Source organism: Drosophila guanche, unplaced genomic scaffold, assembly GCF_900245975.1.
Source record: "Drosophila guanche unplaced genomic scaffold, DGUA_6, whole genome shotgun sequence".
Lineage (NCBI taxonomy): Eukaryota > Metazoa > Arthropoda > Insecta > Diptera > Drosophilidae > Drosophila > Drosophila guanche.
The window spans coordinates 3,661,457-3,688,569 of record NW_022995751.1 but is presented as its reverse complement, the minus strand read 5'-3'; the positions used below and the strand labels follow the sequence as shown (position 1 = coordinate 3,688,569).

The window sequence follows — 27,113 nt, the reverse complement described above, 5'->3', positions numbered from 1 at the left end:
TGCAAATGTCTGTGCCGCTGGCTGTGGCCATTAAGGCCATCTCTGTCCACACATCACATGTTCTGCACTGTATCGGGCGCTGTTCTCCCTCCACAAGGTAGCTGTAAAATGTTGTTTTACTTCTTTAATGGAAATCTATTTATTTATATTGTGTACCGTAGATATATCTATCTATATATCTGGCTTTGCTTTGACTTTTGTTCTGTGATTCGTGGAAATTCACGTTAACACGAGGCGTCACACTAAGTAAACACACAAATAATTTGTTTCTGGCCCCTCGATGCCAGCTATCCATTTGAGTTTATTATGGCCCAAAGTACAATGATCATTCCTGTGTATTTCTTTGTTGTCAAAAATCTGTTTCCCTAGTCGTAATTTCGGATGAAAAGCGAAGCGATTAATGGGATATTTATGTATGTCTAGATAGGGAAGATCTGGCATATGTTGTATAACCAATTTGTGCTTTGCTTGTAACATCATTGCATAATTTGTGGCCAAAAAAGAGGCAGCATTGCTGGTAAAATTCAAATTCAAGGTTAGCTCTCAGCAATTTATGTTTATTTACACGTAATTGTACCAGCTCTAGGACCTGGCGATACGATCGATGGGCTGCTTCCAAATTCGATTGTTTGCAAAATTCTTTTTTTTTTTTGCCCATCATTTTTTGTGGTGGCCAACTCAACACTCACTCGAACTGGGTGGGGGGCCCAATCATAAAAATGTGATATCTACAAGTGTGAAATTATGCAAAGCAGCAGCTAAATAAAAGAAGACAAAAGCTGCAAAGAAGCGTGGATAGAAATGGCAAAAATCAAAGTATAATTTATACAAAAAGTGGCCAAAAGATCGATGCCCAATTAAAATACTTTGCCAGCAGCCGCCTCGGGCGGGGTGCAATCCATTAGCCGGTAATTACCAGCACCTTAATAACTCATAAATACCTATAGATTAACATTCCCTCTCTCTGCTTACCGTTGTTCTCCGCCTGTTGTTGTTATTGTTGTTGGCTTCTCCATGGCCGTGGACTTTTTACGCCGTATAGCCATGTGGCGCTCGCGGGTGGGGAACTTTGGTTGCTTCTTCACCAGCACGGGCTGCACTTGGAAGACGTCACACGACTGCACCTTCAACAGCATGTTGGAAGAGCAAACTTCTCGCGAACGCGAAGGAGAAGCGCTGAACACGCAACTTTAAAGCGGCAACAATTGTATGGGAGGAGGGTAAACACAGCAGCAACAGTGACGGCAGTCAGCAGTTTGACAGCAGCTCAGGTGTCTTCAAACACTGCGTGGCGCGAATATATGAATTAATAATTGAATATTATATGTTCACTGCTATTTGCCTGCACTTTTCTTTGGTATGCAATGAGTTCTAATATTTGGCAGATACACTGTTGTTGTGATGCGAACGAATCGATCCCAATATTGCCAGCCTGCACTGTTTCCGTTTTATTTTAGCTCACAACTGCCAGCTGTACTAATATTTGGTCCACACACTGTATTGCGTTTACGAACAGACACGAAGATGTCGATACTGATAAGCGCAATTGACGTTTAGGTAAACACAAAGAGAGTCGGAGAGTGGGAGAGAGCGAGTTGGAGCGTGAGTGTTGGCGATAAGGTGAGCGCTGCTTACACATTGCGTGCTCTCCTTTCCTCTTCTTCTTCGTCTTCGTCTCTTTGCTTGTGTTTTACTGTTTGCTTTGGGCTTAAAATGTATTTTAAATTCAGACTGTGCTGGGAATATTCATTCGACACACAGACCGATCGCGTGGACAACTGAGTAACAACTGTTTTAACAGTTAAACAATGCAATTTTGAGCGCGTCTCGAAACGCAAAAAACAACAACGCAACAACAACAACCACACACGAATCGGCGAAGCACGCGGCTGTTAGAGAGATCGTCAATGAACGCACACAAACACAAACACTTGTGGAGGCAGAGACGTGAGCAAACACGAGCCGGCTCAGGGCACAACGTCAGTCACTCAAGCAGTCAGTCATTTCGTCAGTCAGTCAATGTCAGCCCCGGCAACGTTCATTGCTCAAGCCCTAAAAAGCCAGTCAGTGTGACAGAGAGAGAGACAGGGTGAAAGAGGGAGAGGGAGAGAGCGCGTTTGCACACGCTTTGAACTTGAGTTGAACCCAAAACCTGAACCAAATTGACGTTGCGACATTTATTCACTGATGGCAATCGGAATGGCAATAGAAATCTTTCCCGCAATCGTTTCATCAATTCAATTCGAACCCCAATCTGCAGAGATCTAAGAAATTAAGTGAATATTTTCGTTAAATATGGAAAAAAACAAGTCCAAGGTCTTTGTTATTAATTGATTACTATTTGCGGATGCACCTCTAATGTAGTCGTAGTGAAAAATTTGCTACGGGGGAAGGTATAACCGATGGGAAACCCTATCGGTGCTTAGTGAAATCTAATCTGCAAAACTGCTCACTAAATTTCTTGAATTTTCTTCAATTTTCATTCACAATTTCGTTCCCTCTTTCACGTGCATAGAAAATATTTTGCTCATCCAAAAAATATTCACACAATTTCTTAAATATTTTCTAATACCATTGGGTCACTAAATAAGTATTTATGCGTTTGCTGGGATTAAGAAATAAAAAATAATTTCATTTACAGCCCAACACACAAATTTGTGCCATAAAAGTCGCCCATCAAAATAGGGAACAGCACACAAAAAACGACCCACAAAAAACAAAACAAAACTAGAACTGTTGGTAATTTATAGCGAATGACACGTAGAAAATGCAAAAACGCGGACTACACGCATTACAAATCAAATAGGGGAAAAAAACACCAACAAAAACAAGAGTAAAAAATTCAGAAATTCAAAGCAGAATGCAGAATAGTCAAATACTCTACAGAAAATCGTAATTTGGTTTTACTATATACATAATTCATATAATTTGTACCTTAATACCTCCAATATTACCTCCAATAGTACTCCAATATTATCTCATATTCGAGAGACCCTGCATTGCCCTTTTTTAGAAGCGTATCACAGAGCCAATACGCATACGCCCCGTAAATCATCAAATGAAAAATTGGCGTGCGGCCAGCATCAGACAGAAAACACAAACAAAACCGCAGTTAGACAAAGGAGGCGACAGACGGACGGCTAAGCGGACAGGCGGACTGACAGCCTTATGGACAAACGGACACCCAACAGTCAGACAACAGACAGTCGGACATTCGATTCAGTTTACAATTTAATGGCGTAATTTCAAATGGTTTTTGTGGCCACAATCGTTAAGTGTTTGGCCAATTTTCCCAATTGCAATTGCCTCCATCACATTCGGTGTGGATTTATGGGTGTAGAGAGTGCACCACATAACCGTTTGGAAAATTGCATAATTCTAGCCACTAAACTGAAACGCAACGCAGTTCAAGTGCAAACATAACAATGAATAAGTAATGAATATAATTAATTGCACCGGGGCTATAAATTAACGATGTGCCCAGAGAAATTATCATTAAAACGTTCTGTGTGCAGCAACGTTGTCATCGATATGACCCGGGGGGCAAGTACTTCGCTTCCATTGTATCATCGTGCCCCATTCGTTTTGGGCCACTGACTTGCGGTTTTCCGTTCATTTCTCTACTGCTTTATGGGCCACAAAATGGTTGTGGCTGATGCTGCTGTTCTCTGCTGATGTTTAAAAGGAGGTTTCATCTGTTTTTGGCATTGGCTGAGTCAACATTTATCCATCGATCGCTGCCCAAACAAAATTCTGATCCCACGCCCGTATTCACGGTATTTGGTTATAAAACAAAAAAATCGTTTTCTTTGTATAGATTTGGAGCAATTATCGCTGGTCTGGGAGTTTCACTAGCAAGAGTGAAATTTATAGAAGAAGATTCCACTTTCTTTTTATTTGTTCAGCGAATTCTGTTTCAATCGGAAACTCAACAGTCGTGTTTCTGTGGCGCCATCTGGCTGCAGCTACAAGTACCACACACAGAAAAAAGCTTTTGCAAGAAAGCTTTACACTGCGGTCATTGAATTTTGTGCTACCTGATGGTTTGCTTGCGAGATTTCTGGTGTTTGCAATTAGATTTTAATAATTTAATAAATTTAATATTTCTCCATATCTTTTATTTTATTTAATGGTGGATTTCTGTATATATATACATTTTTTTCCAACATTAAATTGATTTAATCTGCATTTCGGCTTACCTCCAATCGTGTGCTGCAAATCCAGGACAATTTGATTTGCATTGTTCACAGCGCACTCCATCCTCAACCTCGCGGATAATGGCACCCTGAAAAATACATAGAGAAAACATAACTAAGAGAGGGTATTCATATAACAGAGGAAGATAGTAGTCCCCAACAACTTCCACAATACAAATTCAGCGCTTAAAATGTTGCCTGAAAGCCCGAAAACAAGACAAGAGATTTACGAAATTTTTGTGGCCTCTGCTCTGCTCAAAATTCCGTAAATAAAACTATGGATAAAGATATATCTGGGTATCTATTTACACATCTCAAGTGTTTGGGGAGAGATGCAAATTGTAGGGAAATTGCATTTGGCCTGCCAAACGTGAGGAGGCGAAAAGGAATCGTGTGGCAAACGCTTCGACATGCCAAAAGTTAAGCATGTTGCAGTGGCAGTTGCAGTAGTTGCCACTGCTGCTGCTGCTGTGGATGTTGCACTTGTTCCAAAAATAAAACCAGCCAACAAACAAACCAGAAGAAGGAGAACCAGAACACACACAGACGCAGAAACAGACAGAAATTGCACTTGGCTTGCTTCCATTTGTTGGCCAGGCCAAAAGTTCCCTTTGCCTTTCTGTGTGTTTTGTGGGCAGAGGAAAAGTGCTGTAAAAAGTGTTTTCCTGTTGCCAAAAAATGAGAGCCGCCGATTTCACTGTTGAGACATTAATATTCAGGATATCCTGTGTGTGCGCCCACTTTATGCTGCATTTCTGTGCCCTTTTTTTGGGGTCCATGCAGAGGGGGGGGGGGGGGAGGGAAGTAACGATAATTGTGACACGTCGCTGGCCCAAAAATCGATGTTGACCCAGTTCATAGGCAAGCAAACTGGCAGAGAGACAATGGGGAGGGCCAGTGGGGGGACAGTAGACATGGCCAGGATATTATTGGCATTAAGTTGCAAGCTTTGGGCCCCGCAGTTGGGCAAATGTTTGATTTCCACTTAAGCGGGCTCTTCCCCCCCTTGGCAATGGGGGAGATTAATGTCTTCCCCAATTAAACAAATGAGTGTGTCAATAAATCTATAATGGAGCCAAATCGGCAACAACTTTCACACACAGCACTCTCATCTCTCTCGCTGGTTGTTTATTTTCTTCTGCAAAAGTCTCGAACTTTAATCCCATGATGTCACTCGCCTGCTGGCTGCTGCCAACATCTTATCGACTGTAAACCAATTTTGTTTTTAATCTGAATAATCTCTGAATAAATAAACATGAGCCAGCAGCAGCATTATGCTGCAATTGCCTTTTGTGGCCTTTATATATTTGTGTCTTTATATATTGTAAGTGTAGCAGCAGCACCTTCTGCCCACTCATGGAACGTAGTTTCGGGTTCACCCACTGCTACAGATTCTGGCACAGCCAAAGCAGAAAATACGCGCAGTTTTTTAGCAACAAATATCAGAGCCCAAAGTTCGCTTTGGGCCACTATAGCTATATAGGAGTAGCTACCATTTTCTAACGCTCTGACGCTATGTGCCACCCGACTGTTGACTGTTGACTGTTGACGGTTTGTCTGCAGTCAAATGAGGCACACAAATCAAAGGGAAACGACTGTAAAATACCCTTTGGCAAGCGCACGTGACTGGCGGGTGAATAATACATTTTTCATAAGTTTATTTTCATTATTTGAATCGCTTGCAGTGAAAGTTCTTTGATGCAAATGAAGCAAAGGCTTCGCCTATTATCTTTTGCCTTGGCAAAATACACCCCAATCCCCGTACAGGGTATCGCAATCCGTAGGTCGCAGTAAACCGGTCTTTTGCTTACTTGGAAATGAATCTATCTCCATGCGTTCGTTGCCAGAGACCAGACTGGAACTTGTATAAACACTTCTGTGCGGTGCCAAAGCTCAGACAAATCCACGGCACAGAACAGTAAGTGTTTGTTTATTGCAAAACACACACAAAAACCAAAAAAAGCCCACAAATAAAACCCCAGAAAACACACAGAAACAGAAATAAAAAACGGGCACAAAGTACCGACAGAAATTAACGAGAAATTCACCGACCAAAAAGCCCAAAGTGAAGTTTTTCACATGGACAGGGCCGGGCAGGGCAGGTGGGCCAGGAGGCAACTACAACTACAACTACAACTACAACGAGTTAATGATCACGATTAAGCTCTGATGCCTAGTGCCCGATGATGATTCAAATGTTAACCTGTTTTGTGTGTAGACCCACGCAAAGATCGCCCAGCCATATGGGCAAGGTTGCGGCTGCGGCTGCGGCTGCGCCGTCTATTAGCTCATATTGCAGAAAAACTTGCGAGTATTTTTCACACTCTACTTAAGCTGGGGCAGCGGGCACAGCTAATGGCCGTATGTAGTTCAAGATCGTGTGCGGAGTATGGAGAGACAAGTGGCTGGCCGCTAGGCTAGTTGCACTGACCAAGTTCAGAAGAAGGCTCTGACTTGGCCTGCGGTTGTTTAGAAAGTGAAAAAATCTGCTAATTAGCAGACAGATGGGGAGAAAGAGATGAGCGCACGATCCGCTTTTGTCTCCTTTTACTTTTGTGCATCGCCAACTGATGATTGAGTATCCGCATCCCGCATCCCAAGTGTTGTTCCCCCCGCGCGCACAGCTGTTTTTCGCTGTGTTGACATCATCGTGCCGTTTGGCGTGCCTGGGTACAATTTATGCCATAATTTGTACAAATACAAATATGTATTTATTTATTTTTACAAACCAAATACGGCCAGAATCTCATCAGCTGCTTTCTAACTAGAAATCCAAGCCACCACACCACACACACACACACACACACACACACACACTCGGGGGGATGACCATATTTAATGCCCCTGTCACGTAACGTACGGCTCATTTTCATGCACAGTTAGTCATACAGCAAGACAGAGAGAAAGACAGAGAGAAAGAGAGAGGCGGAGAGACAGTCGGACAGCCACAGAGAACTCTCTATTGGGAGCACACACAGAAAGCTTTCTTCTGCTGCCCAACAGCACGGGACATTCGTTTATTTTTTTTTTCAATTTTTAAGTATTCTTTTTTCGAGCAACAAAAAACAGTGTAAATCCCACATAACAACAACAACAACAAAAATGTTCAATTGTGTGGACAATTTTTTTGCGTACATTTATTTACGTATTATTTATCTTTACTTAACAATAATTTTACGTAGCGAAATTCACAACACACCGAACAGAGGAGAGTCGAACTCTGGAGTCTGATGGATACATAAATCATTAACGATCGAAGTCCGCCCCCGAATCGAATCGAATCGAATCGAATGAACGCAGCTCAGCTCCAATCATGACGCAAGAGACCTTGTCTCAGACGACTCTTGGCTGTCTTTTCTTTGGAAAGAATTTCAGTGCAAGCTTCGATACCTCTCGCTCTGTTTCGTTCTATCGCCAAGGCATCTTAATGGGCGATCGATTGCGTGGGGCACGTGTCATTGGCTGTTCGCGACGCCCCAAATAAACGGTGGGAACGCCCCCGCCGTAGACTGTTGCCACACCCAAACCGCTGGAGGATCCACGCTGCTTGCCAGCGTTGCTTGTGGCAGGTGCATTGTAGTGGCCACCAAAGTAAGTCGATGATGGCAGCTGAGGCTGCTGTCGAGTGCTCTGCGGCTTGTTGCCGTACAGCTGCACCCTCGTGGGTGCACGGCCTCGCGCGGGCATGGGATTGGCCGAGGACTGCGCTCTGCTCTGGTCACTGCCAATGTGCACCAGGGTCCGGCCACCCTTGTGTTGATGCTGCTGCTCCACACTCATCCTCGATGGCTGCTGCTGGCCCAGACTCATCCGCGTCGACAGCTGGTGGCTCATCCTCGATGGCTGCTGCTGCGGGACACCCAATCGCGGCGACTGTTGTGGATCGACGCTCATCCGCGTGGCCTGCAGCCGTGTGGGAGAGCTCTGCGGGCGATACCAACGCTGTGAGGCACTGGGACTGGCGGTTCTCGGAGCCGAAGCCGGAGCCGGAGCCAGCCTGCCGTGATTGTGATTGCTGCTGGCCAGCAGGCGCTGCGCGTAGTACTCCGTTGTGGGCATTGGCTTGGCCACGCCCACGGGCACGAATCGGCCCGGGGAGTGCGGGGAAATGGAGTTCTTGATCTCGATCCGTATGGAGGGTGCCGGCGAGGGCGACATGTGCCGCAGGGAGGGCTGCGCCACGCGGAAGGTTTCGTTGCGTTTCACTGGCGAGCGGGTGGCCGAGCGGGAGGGACGATCCCGCAGCGGGGAGCGCGACTGTGGCCGGTAGTTGTCGTTCTCAAAGACCAGGAAATCCGGACGGTTCTCCTTGCAGTCCCAGCGGTTGCCGTTCGTCTTGCGTGGGTCAGGGGTGGGCGGCGGTGGCACCTCCACGAACCAAGCAGGATTGTGCGGCGCCTCCTTCTGCTGCTGCAGCAGGCGTTCGCGGAAGGATTTCCTGAAGCTGTTCAGCGTCACTGTCTTGTACTTCTCGCGCTCATCCTCCTCCCGCTGCTGATCCTCCAGCAGATCGTCGTTCGAGTGGGTCTTCAGCTGCTCCAGCTGCTCCCGCAGGTGCGTCGGCGTCTTGCTCTTGCGGTACGTGGAGGAGTCGAAGCTGCCGCTGGAATTCGAGCCAATGCTGGCCTGCCGCTGCACCGAGGACTCTCCCGACTGCAGATTCCTCAGGCTGGACTGCTGTTCGTAGAGGAAGTTGAACGGATCCGACTGGGCATCGTAGTCCTGCAGGCGATCGCCGCCATCGCTGCGCCACTTGTAGTACGTGTTGGTGGCCGTGTCGCTCGGATGATGCTCGTAGCTGGCCACCTCCTCCTCCGCGGGCGTCCCACTGGGCGTCTTCTTGCGCTTCGTGAAGGTGCTGAACTTGCCAAACACTTTCGACTTTTTCGACTTCTTCTCCAGCGTCGAGTTGTTGGCCTCCTCATCGGTTTCGGGCAGTATAAAGGTGTCGCCGCGCTGCAGCGTGGAGCTGGTCGTAGAGTCCCGACGACTGCTGGAGGCTCTGCCCACGCTGATGACACTGGCGGGCCGCGAGGATTGCTGGCTACGCACCGGTGTCGTGTCGCGGGAGGAGGAGCTCTTGGCCCGTGACGATGACGACAGCGAGGAGCGAATGTTGCGAAAAAACGACATCACTCGGCTCTGATCTGATCTCTCGCGGAAAATGAACCTTTGGATGAAGCTTAAGCGCCGCTGGGGAGAGGAGAGGAGAGGCTTGGGCAACAACAAATGAAAAACCGAACCGACGCTTTCGACTGCCGTCGAGCGAGTGAGCGGCGGCGCCAAAACTTCACATATTATGCGGATCACTAGAATTTCTGTCACACGAAAGAGACGATAGAGCGGTAGGAGAGTCGCGCTCTCCCTCTCTTCTTGTATCGCTCTCTTTGGCTCTCTTTTTCGCTGCGTTTCTTTGTTCGTTTCGTTTTGTTAGCTTTCTGAGCCGGGCTCGCAGCTTATGGCTCTCGGCTTCGGGCTGCTGGCTGCTGGCTGCGTATGGCTAAAATATTATGTAAATTATTTAAAGTTTCCTTCTCAATTTATGCCCAGCCACAAATCGCTCTAATTAGCTATCGAGTGCGTGGCGGAGGGTCAGCAGTGTCACATTTAACGCATTAGCGCTTACAAATAAACAATAGAAACAATAGCAATATTATTGAATAGAACTTGGGAGAGGAATGGGATACCCAGTGGAGGGGAAATTTAATGCAAACAATTGCTAGAACAATGGAAAGATGAACTTTTGCCGTTTAAATGTTAGTTTTTGTATAATTTAACAAGTAGAAAGTTGAAAGTTCAATGATCTTTCTTTCCATTTCAGTAGCCCAAAAATATGCCACACCCCTTTATGGAGCTCATTGCTTAAGGAAGTGACAATCAAGTATTGCCTATAAGGAATGGGGGTACTCCATTTGGGCTTCTGTTCTTCCTGTTGCAAGCTGCCTTATATGCCCCTTTGCCATGCGTATGCCTCGCTGTGGCTCTGGCTACCGGGTGTCAAATCGGGCAAACTGAGTTCAGGTGTGCGACGGGGGAGCATTCTATCAACAGACAGACGCCTCTTTGTGTCGGTCTAATGAGTGATTGGGAACTGTGAGCTGATTTGCGTTGTGCGCCGTGTGATGTGGGTTTTTTTGTCTCGATCATTTGGTGGCAATTTTGATTTGTTTCGCTTCCGATTCCGCCACCACCAGCACCAAGCAAACGCTTTATGCCCCGTCATTAGATTGTATCTGTGTGTGTCTGAAGTGTCTGTGAAACTCGAGTGTTGGACAATTAAAGCATGCATATTTTAAGCACTTCATGGAGCTGACTGTACCGCGTGAACAGGGCCTAAACATGCATATTTTAATGTGTTTACTGGCGGTCACAGACAGGCTTAAACATGCACTCAAAATAGAGAGCCCCGAGCCACACATTGGACGGTGCAGCAGCAGCATCTGCAGTGGCATGCCCGAATCCCCCAGCTGGGCCATAAATCAGATGGGGAAATTCAACCAAATCCTTTTGCAATTTGAATTTAAGTTTTCAGCAGCTGCCCAATTCCAGAGGCCACGACTGTGCTGCCCACATTTGAACTACGCGCCTACAGCGAATCGATGTTTTACATTCTGACAAAAGCTGAAATGTATGAAACTGATCATGTAAAGTAACAGTGGCGCCAGCTGTGGGTTTTCGTGTGAACTAACACATTGCCTGTTTTTGCTCCAAGATGAATCCTGAGGCTTCCTAAGGAAAAAACATGACCTTAAGAGGTGCCATAATTGATCTATATTTATTGACTAAATAGTTGCATTTTCACCGAAATAATTGAATATTTGCAGAGGGAATCATAGCATTTGTGGCACACCTTCGATTCAATTGGAATGCCGCATGGAATGTTTATTTGATGTGTTAAACATTTGAGTATAAAGAAATAATCATGTAGCGAGGAGCGAAATACTCTTGGCTGGAGAATACAGTACCATTCCGGTGTGGTGGACTTGGTGGGGCAATCTGAAATCACAGCAGGGGGGCGAAAGAGCAAGAAAAGCAACGCAGATCCCAGTGTGGGGTAAAGGAGGAGGAAAGTTCACGCCATTCGCAGAAGCATGAGGCAGCATCTTCCGCACATAAACACTTTCGGCCCGAACCCCCCTGCAGGCCAACCGCATCTGCAGGCGTTCAGCAAAGAAAGCAAGAAGGGAGAAGAGCTTGCCACCACACGCCGCACCGCATGTTGATGCCACACACAGTCGAGTGGCTGCTTGCGCCCAGAGAAATATTGCTGCGCCAAAATGTTTATTGTGGAAAGATTAATAAAATATGTATAACTAACAAATTGGAGCAGTTATGTGTTTATTTTTGCGACGCAACGAAGCGCAAACCTCCATGAATAAACGATTCGTATCGAAATATTACTCATACAACCCGTTGACCCCATGGAAAAGGCCATGAATTAATCATACAACGGATGTGAACTGCTGCTGCCATAGTGTTCTGCACAAACTCTACTTTGTTCGCTTTGTTCCACTTCAAAGGAAGCTGTAGGAGTGTTGAGGTAGGTTCCTCGAAGAGTCAAGAAAGTGTTATAAGAAATATTCAAACAATTTATGGCTCGAGTGCTGCATAAATCATTTGCAGAAGAAACATCTGCACAACATACAATAGTGGCAGGAACGCATATTAAAGGTATAATAAATCTAGGATTTAGTTTCCCACATAAATGATATACGATTCCTTACTATTTATTCTCTTCTATTTATTGAGCTGCAACATTTCATGGAAAATATTGTTTGCATTTCCTTAAGCCATAAAAAAGGGAAATATTTATGGAAAAAATCTAAATCTTTCGGGCATTTATGGCCACAAATATGCTTTGAGCTTTCCATGTTTGTTTTGGGAATAATTGCTTAATGGTAAACATTTATTGAACCCCACAGCAGCCCATTGCAACATCTACCATTGAGTGTTCTCCAAGCCGCTCCCCTATGATACGCTGCCTGCAAGGGTATCAATATTTGAATGACATCCAATTATGAATGAAGGTTGGTCTGGCCAATGGCCAGTGCATTGTGTGCAAAGTATCAAATAAATGTCTGTACATACTCCTACTCGCATATGCATGTATAACATTTATACGCTATTAAGTCATGCACACACACACACACACAGTGATAATACGGCCAGACGGGGCACACAATGACAGCTGTTTGGTGGGAGAGCGAAGGGAGCGCCGTCCCAGTGCCAGCGACAATGGCAAGCAGCAACAAACACAACAAAGCCACAAATAAGCCAACAAAAATTATGGGTGGGTGTTGAAATTGAAAAATGTTGAATTATATTGGATACATCAGTTATTGGAATTGGATATTGTATGTTGTATATTGCGATTGCTGTGTGTAGATATTTATGTGCACATTTGGCACAATTAACAAAACCGTGAAAGAAAGTTTTGCCACTGAAGACGAAGATTAAGATACCCTAAAAGATGAGGGTACTATGGGAGATAGTTTATGGTAAACGATACAATTATTTTCTGTTCTTTTTAGTAAGAATTTATTTGCAATTGATCGTTGATTTATTATGTACATATTATGTACTTATGTAAATGGAGATCTGATTCACCTGCCGTAAGTTCCCGCGGCTAGTGTATAATTAACACAAACACTCGAACGCACTCTAACGGAGAGAGGGTAATGGAGATGTGTGAAGGAGATTGGTTAAAAGGGGGAGATGGAGATGGCCGAAGAGTGGGGGAAGGAGAGGGAGTAAGAGATTGGGGAGCAGAGCAAGCAGAAGATTGCTGAGAAGCTGGTGAGCGAGAGATTGCGGACCAGATGGAGATGAAGATTGGCAGGGGAGCGAGGGGGGAGCCAAACAAAACGACGCCTGGACAATGCGTTCCAACGTGTTCCAGCCGGCTCCAAAGGAAGTGGGCGAGCATGTTTTTACAGTTATAGAGAGCACACACAGCTGGTGCGGTGCTGGCCTACCATTTAAGAGAATTCGAGTGTGCGAGTGTGTTGGTGTGTGTGTGAGAGCAACAGAAACAGTAAACGTGACCGGTTGCCGGCGGCGGGCAATGCACAGAGACCGCGAACTCCAAACAGCAGCCGCCGCCTCCAGCAGCCGCAGCCGACGAAGAGGAAAACAGATGAAGGGGAAGAGAAATAGACCATCAGCAGGAGTGAGGAGGAGTGAGGGGGAGTGCATGGTCCATCCAATATTCGTACTTACATGGGATACCATAATATTCATACTCGTACAAGCAAACAAAAATACTCGTAAATGCTGCCAGAGAGCCAACACAGCAGCGGTCGCAATTATAGCACTGCAATAAAAAGGCACACCACGCAGCATGTAGTCTTTGTGATATGCTGCTGGTTATGCTATTTTGACCTCAACTGTAAACTTGTACATAAAACATGTATGAATATATGTATGTATGTATGTTTGCACATAAATAGGTGCCAAGTGGAGGCACGCATGACGCGAGGTTTTTGCAAAAAACGACAAAAACAAAGCTCTGTGTCAGCGGGGTAATGGTGGGAAGGGAACGGGACTGACTGCTGGGCTGCCTGCCCCCATGACTGTTTTATTTGAACATTTTTGGAGAAAGGCCGTATGTGTGGCTGGCTGCATGGTAGCTGGAGAAGGAAGGAGGCGGTAGCCGGGAGAGGCACAGACACAGTGACTGCTTGCATGCAGCCTAGTGCCAAATGCTAAACGATGACGTAGAGTTTTATTTTTAAAACAGCGGCAGCCCAAGTAAAAGAGATGGGGAAGAGGGAGTAACGCATTCTGTCTGCATTATTAATTACAGAAATATAATCTCTGGCAGTCATACGAGAAATGGTATTAGTTGGACTCTTAAATATCAAACTGACATATAAAGAGAACGTGCAATGGAACCCTACTAATTACTATCTTAGTTTAAGCAATCTCTTGCCTTCGATCAGTGATAATAACTGCATATCAGTGCAGTGCACTTTCAACTTCCTCTCTGTGCCATACAGTTACTGAACTGCTTTAAGCTTCCTCTCTTTGCTCTTCAGATGCTGCACTGCTTTAAGCTTACTCTCACTGCTCTTCTGTTCCTGCACTGCTTTAAGCTTCCTCTCTTTGCTCTTTGTGGAATCTAAGCAGGGCGTTCCTTAATTCTAGATTATCTTTTTCACCTCACAGTCGCACCGTTCTGACGTCACAAAAGCAGAGCTTAAGCTTACTCAAAGAGTATTCCCAGTTCGCTGAAACACCTTTAAATACAATCCTAATGCTAAAACTGGCTTTTCGTTGGGTGTGAAATTGTCGACTTGCGTAAATGATTGGCTAAAATTAAGGCTAAATAGTCGCACCGCACAGAAAAAAGATATAAACAAATATGCTAAATACATTTGGATACAAATTGGGGTTACGCGGGTTCAAAGTCGTCCCAAAAAAAGCGAACAAATAAAAACTGAAAGATCGCAAAGCAAACAAAATTTGAATAAAATGCTCGTAGTTAAAGCAAAATTGATGTTTCGAATGGAGATTTTCGCTGCGTCTATCTAATAATAGGCAAAACGATCCGAGCGTAAACTTTTGTTTTAATAGCATTTCGCCAGCTGTTCCAAAATAAACGTATTAAAGTCGAAATCAATTAATTTAATAATAACAGGAATAAATGTATGACAAAGGCCGACACGCCTCCGGGTGCCCAAAAACTGACACTGAACGGGAGGGGGGGGGGGGGGGGGANGGAAAAGGAGCAGCAGCAGCGGAAGCACTAGAAGGAGGAGGAGGAGAATGATGATGAGACCATCCCCCAATACCCTCTTCACTAACGATAGCGTGACGGCATTCCATTGCGCAAACACTGCCATGTGATATGACAGGGCAGGGCCCGCTGCCACCTGGCCCTGGCCCAAACCAGCACCAGCACCAGCACCAGCCCCCAGCACCCACCCACCTACCCTCTTCTCAGTGGCTTTTTGGAAAGGTGTGCAAGATGATATCCATAGGCGGCCAAACGACCACTCGCCGTATCTATGTATCTAACTAACACGCCCATTGGGAAATATATTATACTCCGCAGCAACAATGAGACAACGCCACACGCAACAATCTACCCAAAAAGACCCAAAATGAACACCAAATGAAGGGACACTGCGAAAAACAATGGTTCTTGAAAAACTAAGGCTACAAATTGGGTAAAAAATGAGCAGAGATTGGAAAAGGTAACTTTGATTTATGAATTCTGAGCAACCTTTGCTAGAGGAACCAAAGAGAAACATTTAAATAAAGATTCCGCTGATAGTCACATTCAGATGGAGCAATTTTAAAGAATGAGCAGAGGTTTAAAATCCACATAAACCTGTACCGAAAATACTCTTAAGGAAAAGCCACTCTCCAACCACATCTGTCATATTTGCCATACAAATCAACGATCAAAGAGTCCGGCAAAGATACGGTTGTTGTTCTTCTCACCTTTAACGGTGATACCATCTTCATTCTATACAATCTTCGCCCAGGTCTTGGATTGAATGACAAATTTCTCTTCTCCAAGTCTTTTCATTCATCAAACTTGCTTCTAGTTGGAGCATTTGTTTCCCTCAGTGGAACCCAAGACGCCTCAGAATCATCGTTAGCCGAAATTCCAAGTGGCTCTGGGGTTCATCATCTGAAGCAATTTGCACGCAAATGTTCGTAGCAATGAAAACTAATAATGCAATTAAACAGTTGACAATGTTGTCAGTGAGATGTCAGATGTCCACCAGTCGATGGATTGCCACCCGTTTTGGCCGTACTTAGCTCGTGGCAAGTGCAAGGCGCTTGAGTTGATTTTGAAAACGCAAATAAGCCTCTCCAAATGCAAATACATAGCCGTAGCCGCAGCACCTATGTATACACACACACACACACCACATTTTTATCTGCCTCTGGCATATGGTATATGGAATGGAATGGGTACGGCATTTGGAAAGCCACAAAAGTGGGGAGCACCGATAGGGGACAAACTGGCTGCTGCTTCGGGTTTCACAGTGTCAAAAAAAACTGCAAAAAAATGTAAAAGGATGAAAGGCTTAAGAGCAGGCAGCTAGTCGCAGATTTAAATGCACTTTGTTATGCATATATAAAAATTGCTTTCAATTTGGATAAGAGAAGCAGAACACAGAGCTAAAGGATACCTTCTACATTCGCTTGATCTCCTTGAAAGAGCACAAAGTAGCCCATTTGTCATTGAATTTTCCAATCTTCTTTCCTAATTGCTAACCAAACTCACAGTCCTCACATGCATACCCTCTTCAAGAGTATATTTTACACAAAGAAGTGCCAACAGAAGCCGCTTCGAGATGCTCTTTGGGGTTGCGAATAATGACTCCGATGACTCAGTTCTAGTTTTTATTCAACAGCCCCAAAGAGCAGGAAGCAAAAGGCACAAAAAACAAATCAAGCAAACGAACTGGACGGAGCCCATAAAGATTAATATCAAAAACCGAAATCCATTATAATTATAATTTTTACACCTTCTCGGAGCGAGGCACTTAAACAACACGCAAAAAAATGTTCTTTCAATTAATTAAAAATGTTTTGCCCGGGGTTTTCTTTGAGTGTACAAGAAATTGAAAGTCAAAATGCAACAAAGTTGGGCACAACAAGGATGATGATGCACCAAGAAGCTGGCTGGCTGGCCTCGAAATGACTCAGAGTCCAGGCTGGAAATGTCTCATCTAGAATCGAACGATCAGCCAAGGGTAACTTTTGTTTCCTCCAGCTAATGAGACGATTATGTTGGCTCGTGGCTCGTGGCTGTGGCTGTGGCTCTTGGCTTATTATTTGTATAATTATGGACGACTTATAGCACGCTCGTGTGAGTACGGGGATTTGGCTTTGGGTTCGGTCTCTCAAGATTCTTTGCTGCTGCCTTTGCTGTGGGATGATCTCATCGATTGCATCAGATTTCGCACGGCATGTCGTTTTATGTGGCGCGGCAATTTTTGTTCTCATTTTCGTTCTCTTTCGCTGGGGATACCCTTTTTGGGGGAAAGGGTCTTATACATGGTAGAAGCCATGGGGAAACTTTCCCTATTTTTACAGATTTTGTGTAAGGATCGAGAGGCAAATATCATAGGAAGCACTCTGAAGAAGTTTGTGTAGAAATTATCATTCTGATTGTAGAAATCGTTCGTTCTGCGAAAGGGTATCAAAAATTCGTGACTTTTAAGCAATATTTTCTGCATTGGCTTTTGTTTTTTTGCTAATGTGCAAACAGCATATGCAGAATATACAAAATTAGCTGTTAGCACGCCACAGAAACCATTCAACATTTTTAGCCTTCAATGCTGGACGTTTTTAAGGCTGGCCACGCAGGCTACATCATCATCATCACCATTAAAAACCAAATTAGCTGGCAGTCCTATGACATTGATCTACACATATGAATGAATGAATGAAGGAAGTTATTTTGCAGGAATTATGGGATTCTAGAGCGGTTCAAGCAGGTGCCTGTTCAACCCAGAATACCCCGTGGCAAGGGTATGCAAACTTTATTCCTCCGCTTCGCATTAGCTTCATGGTCAATGCCATTAAATTCGCTTGCATTAGACGCTTGACTGACAAACGTTGACAGCCGCAGACATGAGTATATGTACAATATACATGTGTGTTTGTGTACAACTCCCGCGGCACAGGTACTCACAGGCATGTGCAACCAATTGATTGATCTGCAAACAACTTGCGGCCGACTGTGGCGAATCAATCAATTGACAAGAAATGAACGGAAAACGAAACAAAGACAAAATCAAAGCCCACTGCTTGCTGTGCGTGGAGAGTTGTCCCTTAAATTGTTTCGGTTTTCGTTGCCTCAAAGTCTTGACATCTCTCTCTCTCTCTCTCTCTCTCCGTATCACATTCCTGGGGCGTGGTCTGGTGACAGCTTTTGTCTGAATCGCAGATCTTGGCTACAAATAAATATAAATATAAACTAATTTGCATTTGAATCTGTAACCGTTCAACATCTATTAAGCCGTGCATACATCTTGCAAAATGCTAATTCCCTCTACACTTAATACCAGTTTACAGATCGCTCGATTACTCGACATTCCACATCTCACGGGGGGTACTCCACTCGCTCTCCACATTACATTGACCTCTCATTAGGGCACTGGCTTTGAATTTTAAAATTTGTTTTTGCTTGTCTTTTCTTTTGTTATTGCTGCAAGTGTTTAGTCTTTTAGTTATTTGCATTTCAAGTGTCTGTAAGTGACGTCAGCGTGAAATGAGAATGCAAATCTAAGGAAAATGTTTGGAATTTTAATGTGGCAAATTCTTAGCTTGAAAGTACAGCTGGAATTTGCTGCTAAATTGGAGCTAAAATCTGCCCCAATTTCTATAAATATTATTAGTTATTACGCTAGCTCTCTCCCTGCCATTTATAAACGCAAAAGCTGATAGAACAGCTACGATTATGGCTCTTGCCAAATGATATCTTATCAGTCCGGGGGTACCATGGCCAGCGGCAGAATTCGATTAGTCAGAGCTAAGAAAAGCAATGGACGGAGCCAAAAATCAAAGCACACTCTAGAGTCTAGACGGAAATGAATGTCGGGCAAAGGCAGGCAGTGCCAAGGGAATCTCAGATGCAGTAACGGAAATCATAATGTATGTAGAACACTCAGGTGAGAGGGGAAGGCAGCTGGCGGCTATTACGACAGAGTTCGAGAAAAATAGTGATGACAGCGATATTTATTTGAACGCGGCACGGATCGAGTACATATATATTTTATTGTGCATTGCACAAAAAACAAACAAACAAACAAACTGGCCACGATTTAAAAAGTACAATAAATGAACAAAATCTATAAAGATCGAGCCGAGCAGAGGCCCCCAAACAAAAAAATGTTTATATTTGTTGGGTGGGTGTTCGTCTGAAAGGCAGCCTGGGCAATTCTGTGGGTTCGATTAATGGAAATACACACAGGAAGTACTGGATGGTTTGTATATCCCTTGGTTGGCTCACCTTCTCGGCAAATTCCTCACGCGGACGTCGGGAAATTGTCGGTGTGGCACTCACGAGCTCCTTGGTCGGCGATGGTGTCATATTTAACAAATGCTCCTCGGTCTGGTCTCGTTTTGCTCCTTGGGGTTGGGTCAGGTTTGTTCTAATTACTTCTTACACTTCCTTCGTATATTGCTTTTGGTTACACTTTTCACTTTTCACTTTTCACTTTCCTTTTTCGTTTAATAATAGCCGCAGATTATTTATTGTATTGCCTTTTGCGGTGCTGCGAAACATTAAATGAAATTTATAACAACCTTTTCTGCTTTTTCTTTAGACTTTTATCAGTTGGCGTATAATTTCCCGTTTGCTGGTTACTCTTTGGACGGTTATTATTATTGTTTTTTGTTTTCTATAAACAAATTATTGCGTAGCCATTGAAATATGTCGCTGGCTGGTGGAACCTTTTTTCGATTTATACTTCACTTTACTATGGCAAATACACTTGCTGGGGGGGAGGGGAATGGTGCTATGATAAGGAACAGGAACAGAAGTGGCTATGGCATGGGAAGGCTATAATTATGGGTGGATTGGGAAGGTTTGGAAGCAACTCTTTGGAGCTCCTACCCCTTTTTAGCCTTAGCCTTAGCCAATAAATGTTTTTAGTTTCTCTTTTAATCGGACAAAGAACTCCCCAGCTGCCTTCTCCACTTTGCCAAGAGCATTCCAAGCTTCGGTGCACCCGAGTCTAGATTTTCCATTCTTCACTTTGTTGCTTTTGTTTTTTATTAATTGCCGGTAGTGTGCTTTGCATTGGTATTGGTGTATTGGTGTGCGTGTGTGTGTGTGTGTGGTGGTTGCCGTTCTGTCACTGCCGTTACAATTTTCAAATTGTTAAAAACAACGGGAAACGGATCATATGTTAAGTTTGTATGTGTTCATTGGTTATTTTTAGCAGCAAACGTCACGGCAAGGTGAGAGCGGGTAACCCGAAATGGACAAAAATTATAACGGCAACCGGAAAGACAGACGGAACATTTTGTTGTTCTTGCTGCTGGTGCTGCTGCTCTCGAACGTTGTTTGACCCCCCGAACGCCAAAGATTCAACGAAGCAGAGCCAAGCGCGTTCGAATCCCAAGCCGGCCGGCTAAATGCCGCCAATTAATTTGGTGAAACTCACTTGAGTGTTATGGATGTGTGTGTGTGTGTGTGTGTGTGTGTGTTGTGGCACGACGACCTTCACAGATCGCAATTCAAATTGGAATTCAATTGGGAGGGCAGCATAATAATTATGGCCTGCAGCAGCAGAATGCCGCAGAAGGGCCTTCGTCGACGTCATCGGTAGTGGCAGCCGCAAGCAACAGTTTGTTGAAGGAGGCACAAACACACACACGCAGACACACTGGGGACCCCACTTAAACACAGACAGACATGCACACACATGTGCAAGTGTCGGCACACACGCACACCGGTTAAACGTGTTATCGGCGCGCATGCAAGAAAAGAACTCAAAAACCAAACTCTAGGCCGGCCCGAAACAAGTTCTGGAGCGGCACAGGCACAGGCACAGGCACAGGCACAGGCCACACGGCATGGCATGGCATGGACAACATAGCAGCAGCAGCACCACCACCACGAAGCAACAACAACAACAACAAGCAACAAGCAAACAGCACCCCAGCAATGCCACTCAAGTGTTTTATTTTGATGTGTGCCAGCCAGCCAGCCAGCCAGCCAGCCAGCTAGGGCTAGCAATTGTTGGTTTGCTTTCTCGTGTAATTTTAGTTTTTCTGGAAAGTCCTAAGCACCGGGGGAGAAGGAGACACAAGAAACTAGCCAGAGGCTCGCGACACACACGGCTTCCACTTGAGTCGAGACTTGAGTGTTGAGCCAAAGCCGAGACCGAGACCGAGAGCCCTGAGTACCGCTTGGGCAGGCGCTTACTTTAAATTAAAAACCAACGAAAGTAAATCAACAACACAAAAACGAAACGAAAGCACAACAAGCACGGAGAAGCCCCAGCCGACGACGCGCGCTTCAGAGGTCCAAAATTCAAGCAAGTGGACGGTGGGACCGCGGCTTTATCGATAACGTGTAACCCCATGACTAGGGTTGTCAAATGTATATCAAAATATCAATATATCGATATTTTTAAAATAAAAATATATATGCATATCGTGATTTTTTGTACCAATATCAATATATTGATATTTTGTTGTGTATATATTTTTATATATGTATGTAACGCATAGACGGAAATGTTTCTGACCCCATCAAGAATATATAATCTGTTATTAGTAGTATTGGTCAGCATCAATAGCCGAGTCGATATGGCCATGTCTGTCTATCCGTCAGGCAGTATGATATTTTTTTTAAATTTGACAACCCTACGCATGACCCTCTGCAAGATACCAAAACATATCTGCTCAGTGAAACAGAAATCACTTTACTCCACTTGAATATTCTGTCTAATATTGTCAGTTAACAATGAGTCTCAGCAGTATAACTATAATTTCAACCGATTGATGAATTAATTTTCTGTGGCCAGGACAGCCTTATTTGCTGGTTATATCAAGGGGAAACTTCAAAATAGGCGATTCGATGTTCGTTGATGCGGTCAAGGTCCACGACTCTTACGACTACCTTGCTTAGGTCACACACCTTGCATTTTGTAGTATTTTCTTGTCTTGCAGTATTTTTTTTTTGCACGTTATTCGTCACCCTTTTGTCCAATCACTAACCAAATATACTATTTCGAATAAAAATCGAATTTTCGGTTAATGAAATCAACGCTAGGCGTTGACTGCTTTGATTTATTACAATTGGCACTAATACATAGGTAAAATAGAGTCGAAGTGAGGCCTACGCCTTGGCCACAGCATTCTCCACTGTGCTGATCTGGGACTGCAGCTCCTGGATGTGCTGCTCAAACTTCTGAATGTCGCCGGTGATCTGCTGCAGGCTGGTCAGGACATTCTTCAGCTTCTCCCCATCGATTTGCACCTCCAGTTCGCGTATTTGTTTCGTCACATTCCCCGTGAGGGCGACGCACTCGACCAGTTCGGTGCAATTGGCGTGCAGCTGGGCCAGCAGCTTGTAGGCCTTCTTGGCGTGCAGATCGTGCTTGGCGCTCTGGAAGAGCAGATCATCGGTGTAGTTGAATTGGCGCTGCAATTGGGCGCCCACCACATTCAGCTGCTTCTGCAGCTGCCGCGTGTCATCGAGCACCCTGTAGATGTCCGCGCGCTGCTTGCGAATGTTCCCAATGAACTCGTGGATGCGGCGCGTGTACTCCTTGCGCGGTGCCAGCGACTGGGTGGCCGTGCGCAGCGCCGTGTTTAGTTCGTTGTGGTGTTGTGTCTTTGCCTTGAGCTCCAGCTCCAGCTGCTCAATGCCGCTGCGAATGCTCTGCACATGCTGCGCCTCCTTGGCCGTCTTCAGTGTCTCGAGGGTTTCCAGCAGTGGCTGACGGTAGTCCTGCCACTGCTGCGTCAATGTGTGCCGCTTGGCCTCGGTGGCCTGCAGCAGACCCTCCAGTTTGGTCAAATTCTGCTCGGAATCGGCCAGCACCAGGCAGGTGCGCTCGTGCAGCTTCAACTGGGGTTGAATGTCCGCCATTTGCTTGCTGGCGTCGCTCTCGCGCTGCTTCAGTGCTCCAATTCTAGCGACGTGTGACTTGCGCTCACCCAGCAGCGTCTCGCATTGGGCGCGGAGCTGCTGCACCTCCTCCGTCAGCTCCTCCAGGGGCGTCAGCTCCGCGGCAGTCGCCGTGGATGATGGCTTCTCTGTGGCCAGAACCAATGATGGAATGACGGTATCCTCGCCAGCCAGAAGCCCGAGCATGCCCGAGTCGATCTGCCCGTGGCCCCAGCGCTCCAGATCGTTCTTGTGCAGCACCGTGGCAATGAGATCGTAGGAGCTGGACGCTGTCTGCTGGAAGAGATTGGGCGCCTGCTGGTCAAAGTACTGCTGCACCTCCTTGGTGCGCTCCTCCGCATTGGCCGACGGCACATTGAGATTCAATTTTGGTCGAAAATCAATGCAAAGGCTGCTGCATCCGTGGGATTTCCTGTTGCCCACCGCTCGACAGAACTGCGGCACCCACAGGGCCTTCAGCTCAGCCGTCAGCTTCTTGCGTATCTGACGCTGCAGCATTTCTCTGCCACTTAGCGAATGCGACTTCCCTGTCAGGTCATCCGCCGCCTGACGCTCCCGCGGCAGCTGCTCGATCAGGAACATGAGGAGACGCCGCAGCTCAATGGGATTGGGGTAGAGGAATGTCTGGTAGCCAATGTCACCGTGGTAGCCGCTCTCCTTGCAGCTCTCCGCCAGTGCAGTGGCCACGCTGAATCTCTGAGCCATCGCACCGCCCGGCAGACTGCGGGGAACCTCCAGCTCTGGGCGGATTTCCGTCAGGCAGCTGGAGACAGCTCGCACCACCAGTTCCGGCGTGAAGCTGGCCAGCTCCTCCGTGGGCTCTATGCCGGCGTCCACCTGGTGCAGCTGGTGCATGATTATCTTGTCTACTTCGTCCATGGCTCGGTTATTTGTTTGTTTTGTTATTTTGCCATTTTACGAGGAATTCTTCTTCTGCTTTTGGTCATTTATCGATAACAGGAGTGGTGTTAACCCACTAAACACCCCTCTAGAAAAGCTTGCAATAAGCCGCTGCAAATAATTATGTTTGGTGGTTCTTTTTGTCTTGCTCTCTTGCACAAACACCATTTACATGATTATTTTTCACCTGATCTGCGCTTGACTTATACAAGTGTCATCATTTTCATGCGTAAATTGACGGGAGAGGGGCTGATCGACAATGGGTTAATCGATCGCTGTTTATATTCGGTAATCATATTTTCCGATTCTGATATTCAGTTTAAGATTAAAAGCTAGTTAAGACTTTTAGCACTTGAGATATAATTTTTTCCGACAGATGAATTAATTCTCCACAAGATTTGACACTTTTGAGTACTCCTTTTTATTGAATTGTTTTTGAAATAAGCATTACCTCAGCACTGCCACAGTCACCGATTAAATTAATCGGTTTCTACCGCGCAACAGAAAAAACTCAAAGATCAAAGAACGACTGAATTTATTTTTGCATTGCAGAATGATAACTTAACTAACTAAAAAAACGCTCAACATTTTCTCACGTCGGGCACAATCTTGCACTCGGCAAAGGGATCGGAGGCCTTCTTCTCCTTCTGGGCGCACGGCGGACACTCGACACAGCAAATGTCGTCCTTGGGCGTTGCCTTGAGCAGCCCATCGATATTCTCGCCCTTTGCCTGCACCTTGGAGCCGGAATCCACGCGAGAGGGAACATTGTTGAGTTTGCCCTTCGATGTGGCATTATTCAGCGAGTAGGCTGGGGCATCGGGGGGATTGGGTCTGCCCCAGAAGTCGCGGGGCACATCCCAAATGATGAGCGAGCCATCGGTGCTGCCAGTCACGAACATCTTGAGGCACGGACTGTAGGCGGCGCTAATCACGGATGAGGCATGCTCGGAGCCCACGCCCACCACCTCGCCCTTGTTGTAGTCCCAAAGCTTCACCTGCAGATCACTGCCGACGCTGATGAAGTAGTCGCCGGTGTCGTTCATTGAGATGCAGTTGACGGAGGACTTCTTGGAGGCAGTCAGCTCGCGTATCATCGCTCCATTGTAGACCATCCAATAGATGATTCTACCATCGGCGCCACAGGTGAGCAGCTGCACCCCAGTGGGAAAGTAAGCGGCGCACATGAACTGTGTGTTGGCGGTGACAACCTGCTTGCGGGTCATGCGGCTGCAAAAGGACAGGCACACACATCAATGGAAGATATAGACCAGATAGACTCGACTTACTTGATGTCCCAGATGACGCAGGAGCCGTCGGTGCAGGCCGAGATGACCTCTGTGTCCAGATGATTAATGTCCAGCGATGTGATGGGACCCGAGTGATCCTTGAGCACGCCAATCAGCGATTGGCGATACGGGTCGATCTTCCACACGCGCACCTGTCCCTCAATGCCGCCGGTGACAATGAGGCGACCCGTGGAGGACACAGCCAGTGCGCTGCAGCCTGCAAAGAGTAATAGGGATTAGGTACTCCATGGAGCGGACATCGCCTTACCCTTGTTGTGTGCATTGGGAATGGCGTAGATCAGGCGCCCCGTGATGGGTGTAAAGGCGCGTATGATGCCATCGTTCCACACGGACACAATGCTGGTGCCATCGTGGGTGAAGCGCACAGCGGCGCAGTTGAAATTGTAGACCATAATGCGGAGCAGCTCCTGCTTGCGGCCCGACGACCAAATGCGAATGCACTCCTTGCCCGATGTGGCAAAAACCGCAGCATATGCCCTGGAAAAAGACATGGAATCAGCACAAGGAACCATTTGGTAGGCCACGCTCCAACTCACTTGGGGAATGTGATGCTGTAAACGGACTTTGTGTGGCATGTGCGCAACAGCTTTAGCTTCCAAGTGCTTATGGTCAATCCGTAGATCTCGTTGGTGTCTGTGCAAATGTAAAACAAATCGGAGGTGGAGCGTACAAACGAGGATATAAGCCCCGAGACGCGCGTCGTCTTCAGCACGCGCAGATACGGCCAAGTGGGACCGGGATAATCACGAAAATTGATGAGCGGCACATCGGTGCGCTCCTCCGCGAGCTCCACGTCGCCATTGCCAGCGCCAATGAGCAAACGGCCATCGTCCACGATGTACAGAGCCCGAACACCATTCACATAACGATTGCAGTCCCGGCCCGAGGGCTTGCGGGCATTGTGTGTGCCAAAGGCACCCAAGATGCCGCTGGTGGTGCCCGGTCGACTGACATTATCACGATCGCAGCAGTTGAGTGTGATCTTCACGATATCCCCCGTGCCGGTGCCCAGGTAGGCAATCTCGTCCTTCTTGTTGATGCGCGCGCAGTAGAAGACGCGCGTCTTGCTGGCCATGTGCACGTCCTGGACGTAGAGTTTCTTTTGATCCCGCAGAATGCTCCACAGACGCAGATGACGATCGCCGGCAGTCAAAAAGAAAAATGGATTATTGTGCATGGGCCGCACACCCAGAGCATTGCCCGAAATGGCACGCGAAGCAGGCTGCCGGCAAATGGGAGAGCTGCAAAGAGAAACATTTAAGGAACTGTGTCAGAGATTCCCCTCCGATGAACTTACAATGATGCCATGTCGTAGACAATCACGGAGCCATCATCCACGCCGCCAATGGACACCACAAAGCGATCCTCGGCTGTGAAGCATATGGCCTGCACCTTAACCTTGTGCAGATCGTGACGCGAAATCTCCTTGCGCTGATAATAGTCCCAAATGATGACATAGCCTCGGAATCCCATGTGATTTATCTGCCCCGAGGCAATGTATTTGCCGCTCTTGCTCACATCCAGGCACGATATGGTGTTGGTGTGGCCTGCAATGAACTCTTGCGAGTTCTTGTTGTGATCGGCAATGCCGATTTTGTTGCCCAGCGCGAATATAATGTCGCCCGTAGTCGGATGCTGGCGCACGCCATTCTCCACCTTGCCGTTAATACCGAAAATTGCACGCGGCTTTAGCTGCTGGCACTGCTCGGGTTGCTCCATAATGTATTACAAAATATATTTAGCAACTAATACTTTTAGTCTGGCTGTTGTTTGGCTATAAACAGCCTGTGACAGCCGGCTCAGGGATTGTTAATTTTTCAAAATATTCATTCAAATGGCAACCGTTGCCTGGAAGCCCACAAACAACAGCTGATGTGTGTAGTTGCCATCTACTAAAAGTGAACATTTTGTTGAGCTTTTTTGCTGAAACCTTAATTTATAAACTGTGCTATTAACAGAAGGCATTATATTTAACAAATCTTGTAGAAAATTGATTAATCAGTCACCTAAAATTATATATAAAGTACCGAGTGTGCTAACTATCTTTTAATATTCCACCGAATATCAAAAACGCGGAATGTAATTTACATC

At 46.0% G+C, this 27,113-nt stretch overlaps 4 protein-coding genes across 5 annotated transcripts in view; all 4 read right to left on the bottom strand.

Moving 5' to 3' along the window:
- The window catches only part of LOC117586976 (four and a half LIM domains protein 2), a 53,564-nt gene extending 34,265 nt beyond the window's left edge, over positions 1 to 19,299 (bottom strand). The window contains exons 1-2 of one of the 2 annotated variants that reach the window (XM_034277363.1): positions 19,177 to 19,299; positions 4,200 to 4,285 (exon numbers count right to left, since the gene is read on the bottom strand). In XM_034277363.1, coding sequence (XP_034133254.1) covers positions 4,200 to 4,285; positions 19,177 to 19,257 — 167 coding nt within the window. In that variant the 5' untranslated portion in view covers positions 19,258 to 19,299. Of the gene's footprint in view, positions 1 to 972; positions 1,152 to 4,199; positions 4,286 to 19,176 lie in introns of those variants that run through there. The other variant, XM_034277365.1, reaches the window with a different exon arrangement.
- Positions 7,307 to 9,451, bottom strand: LOC117586982 (serine/arginine repetitive matrix protein 1). Its single transcript, XM_034277380.1, has one exon. The coding sequence runs from the start codon at positions 9,327 to 9,329 to the stop codon at positions 7,605 to 7,607; it is 1,725 nt and encodes a 574-aa protein (XP_034133271.1). The 5' UTR covers positions 9,330 to 9,451; the 3' UTR covers positions 7,307 to 7,604.
- A 2,626-nt stretch (positions 19,300 to 21,925) lies between the features above and the next one.
- LOC117587049 (coiled-coil domain-containing protein 22 homolog) lies at positions 21,926 to 23,761 on the bottom strand. Its single transcript, XM_034277485.1, has one exon. It carries the CDS (start codon positions 23,689 to 23,691, stop codon positions 22,018 to 22,020), a length of 1,674 nt encoding a protein of 557 aa, XP_034133376.1. The 5' UTR covers positions 23,692 to 23,761; the 3' UTR covers positions 21,926 to 22,017.
- Positions 23,762 to 24,230: 469 nt separating this feature from the next.
- On the bottom strand, positions 24,231 to 26,788 carry LOC117587069 (cilia- and flagella-associated protein 52). Its single transcript, XM_034277513.1, has 5 exons — positions 26,320 to 26,788; positions 25,559 to 26,263; positions 25,270 to 25,499; positions 25,002 to 25,218; positions 24,231 to 24,942 (listed from the first exon to the last, which is right to left on the bottom strand). The coding sequence occupies exons 1-5, from the start codon at positions 26,739 to 26,741 to the stop codon at positions 24,294 to 24,296; spliced, it is 2,223 nt and encodes a 740-aa protein (XP_034133404.1). The 5' UTR covers positions 26,742 to 26,788; the 3' UTR covers positions 24,231 to 24,293.
- Between the last annotated feature and the right edge of the window lie 325 nt (positions 26,789 to 27,113).

Coding starts and splice junctions, on each gene's coding strand:
- LOC117586982 (XM_034277380.1), bottom strand. CDS start 9,329: ATGTCGTTTTTTCGCAACATTCGCTCCTCGCTGTCGTCATCGTCACGG.
- LOC117587069 (XM_034277513.1), bottom strand. CDS start 26,741: ATGGAGCAACCCGAGCAGTGCCAGCAGCTAAAGCCGCGTGCAATTTTC. Junction 26,264..26,319: donor GTCTACGACATGGCATCATT/GTAAGTTCATCG, acceptor TTCTCTTTGCAG/CTCTCCCATTTGCCGGCAGC. Junction 24,943..25,001: donor TGCGTCATCTGGGACATCAA/GTAAGTCGAGTC, acceptor GTCCTTTTGCAG/CCGCATGACCCGCAAGCAGG.
- LOC117587049 (XM_034277485.1), bottom strand. CDS start 23,691: ATGGACGAAGTAGACAAGATAATCATGCACCAGCTGCACCAGGTGGAC.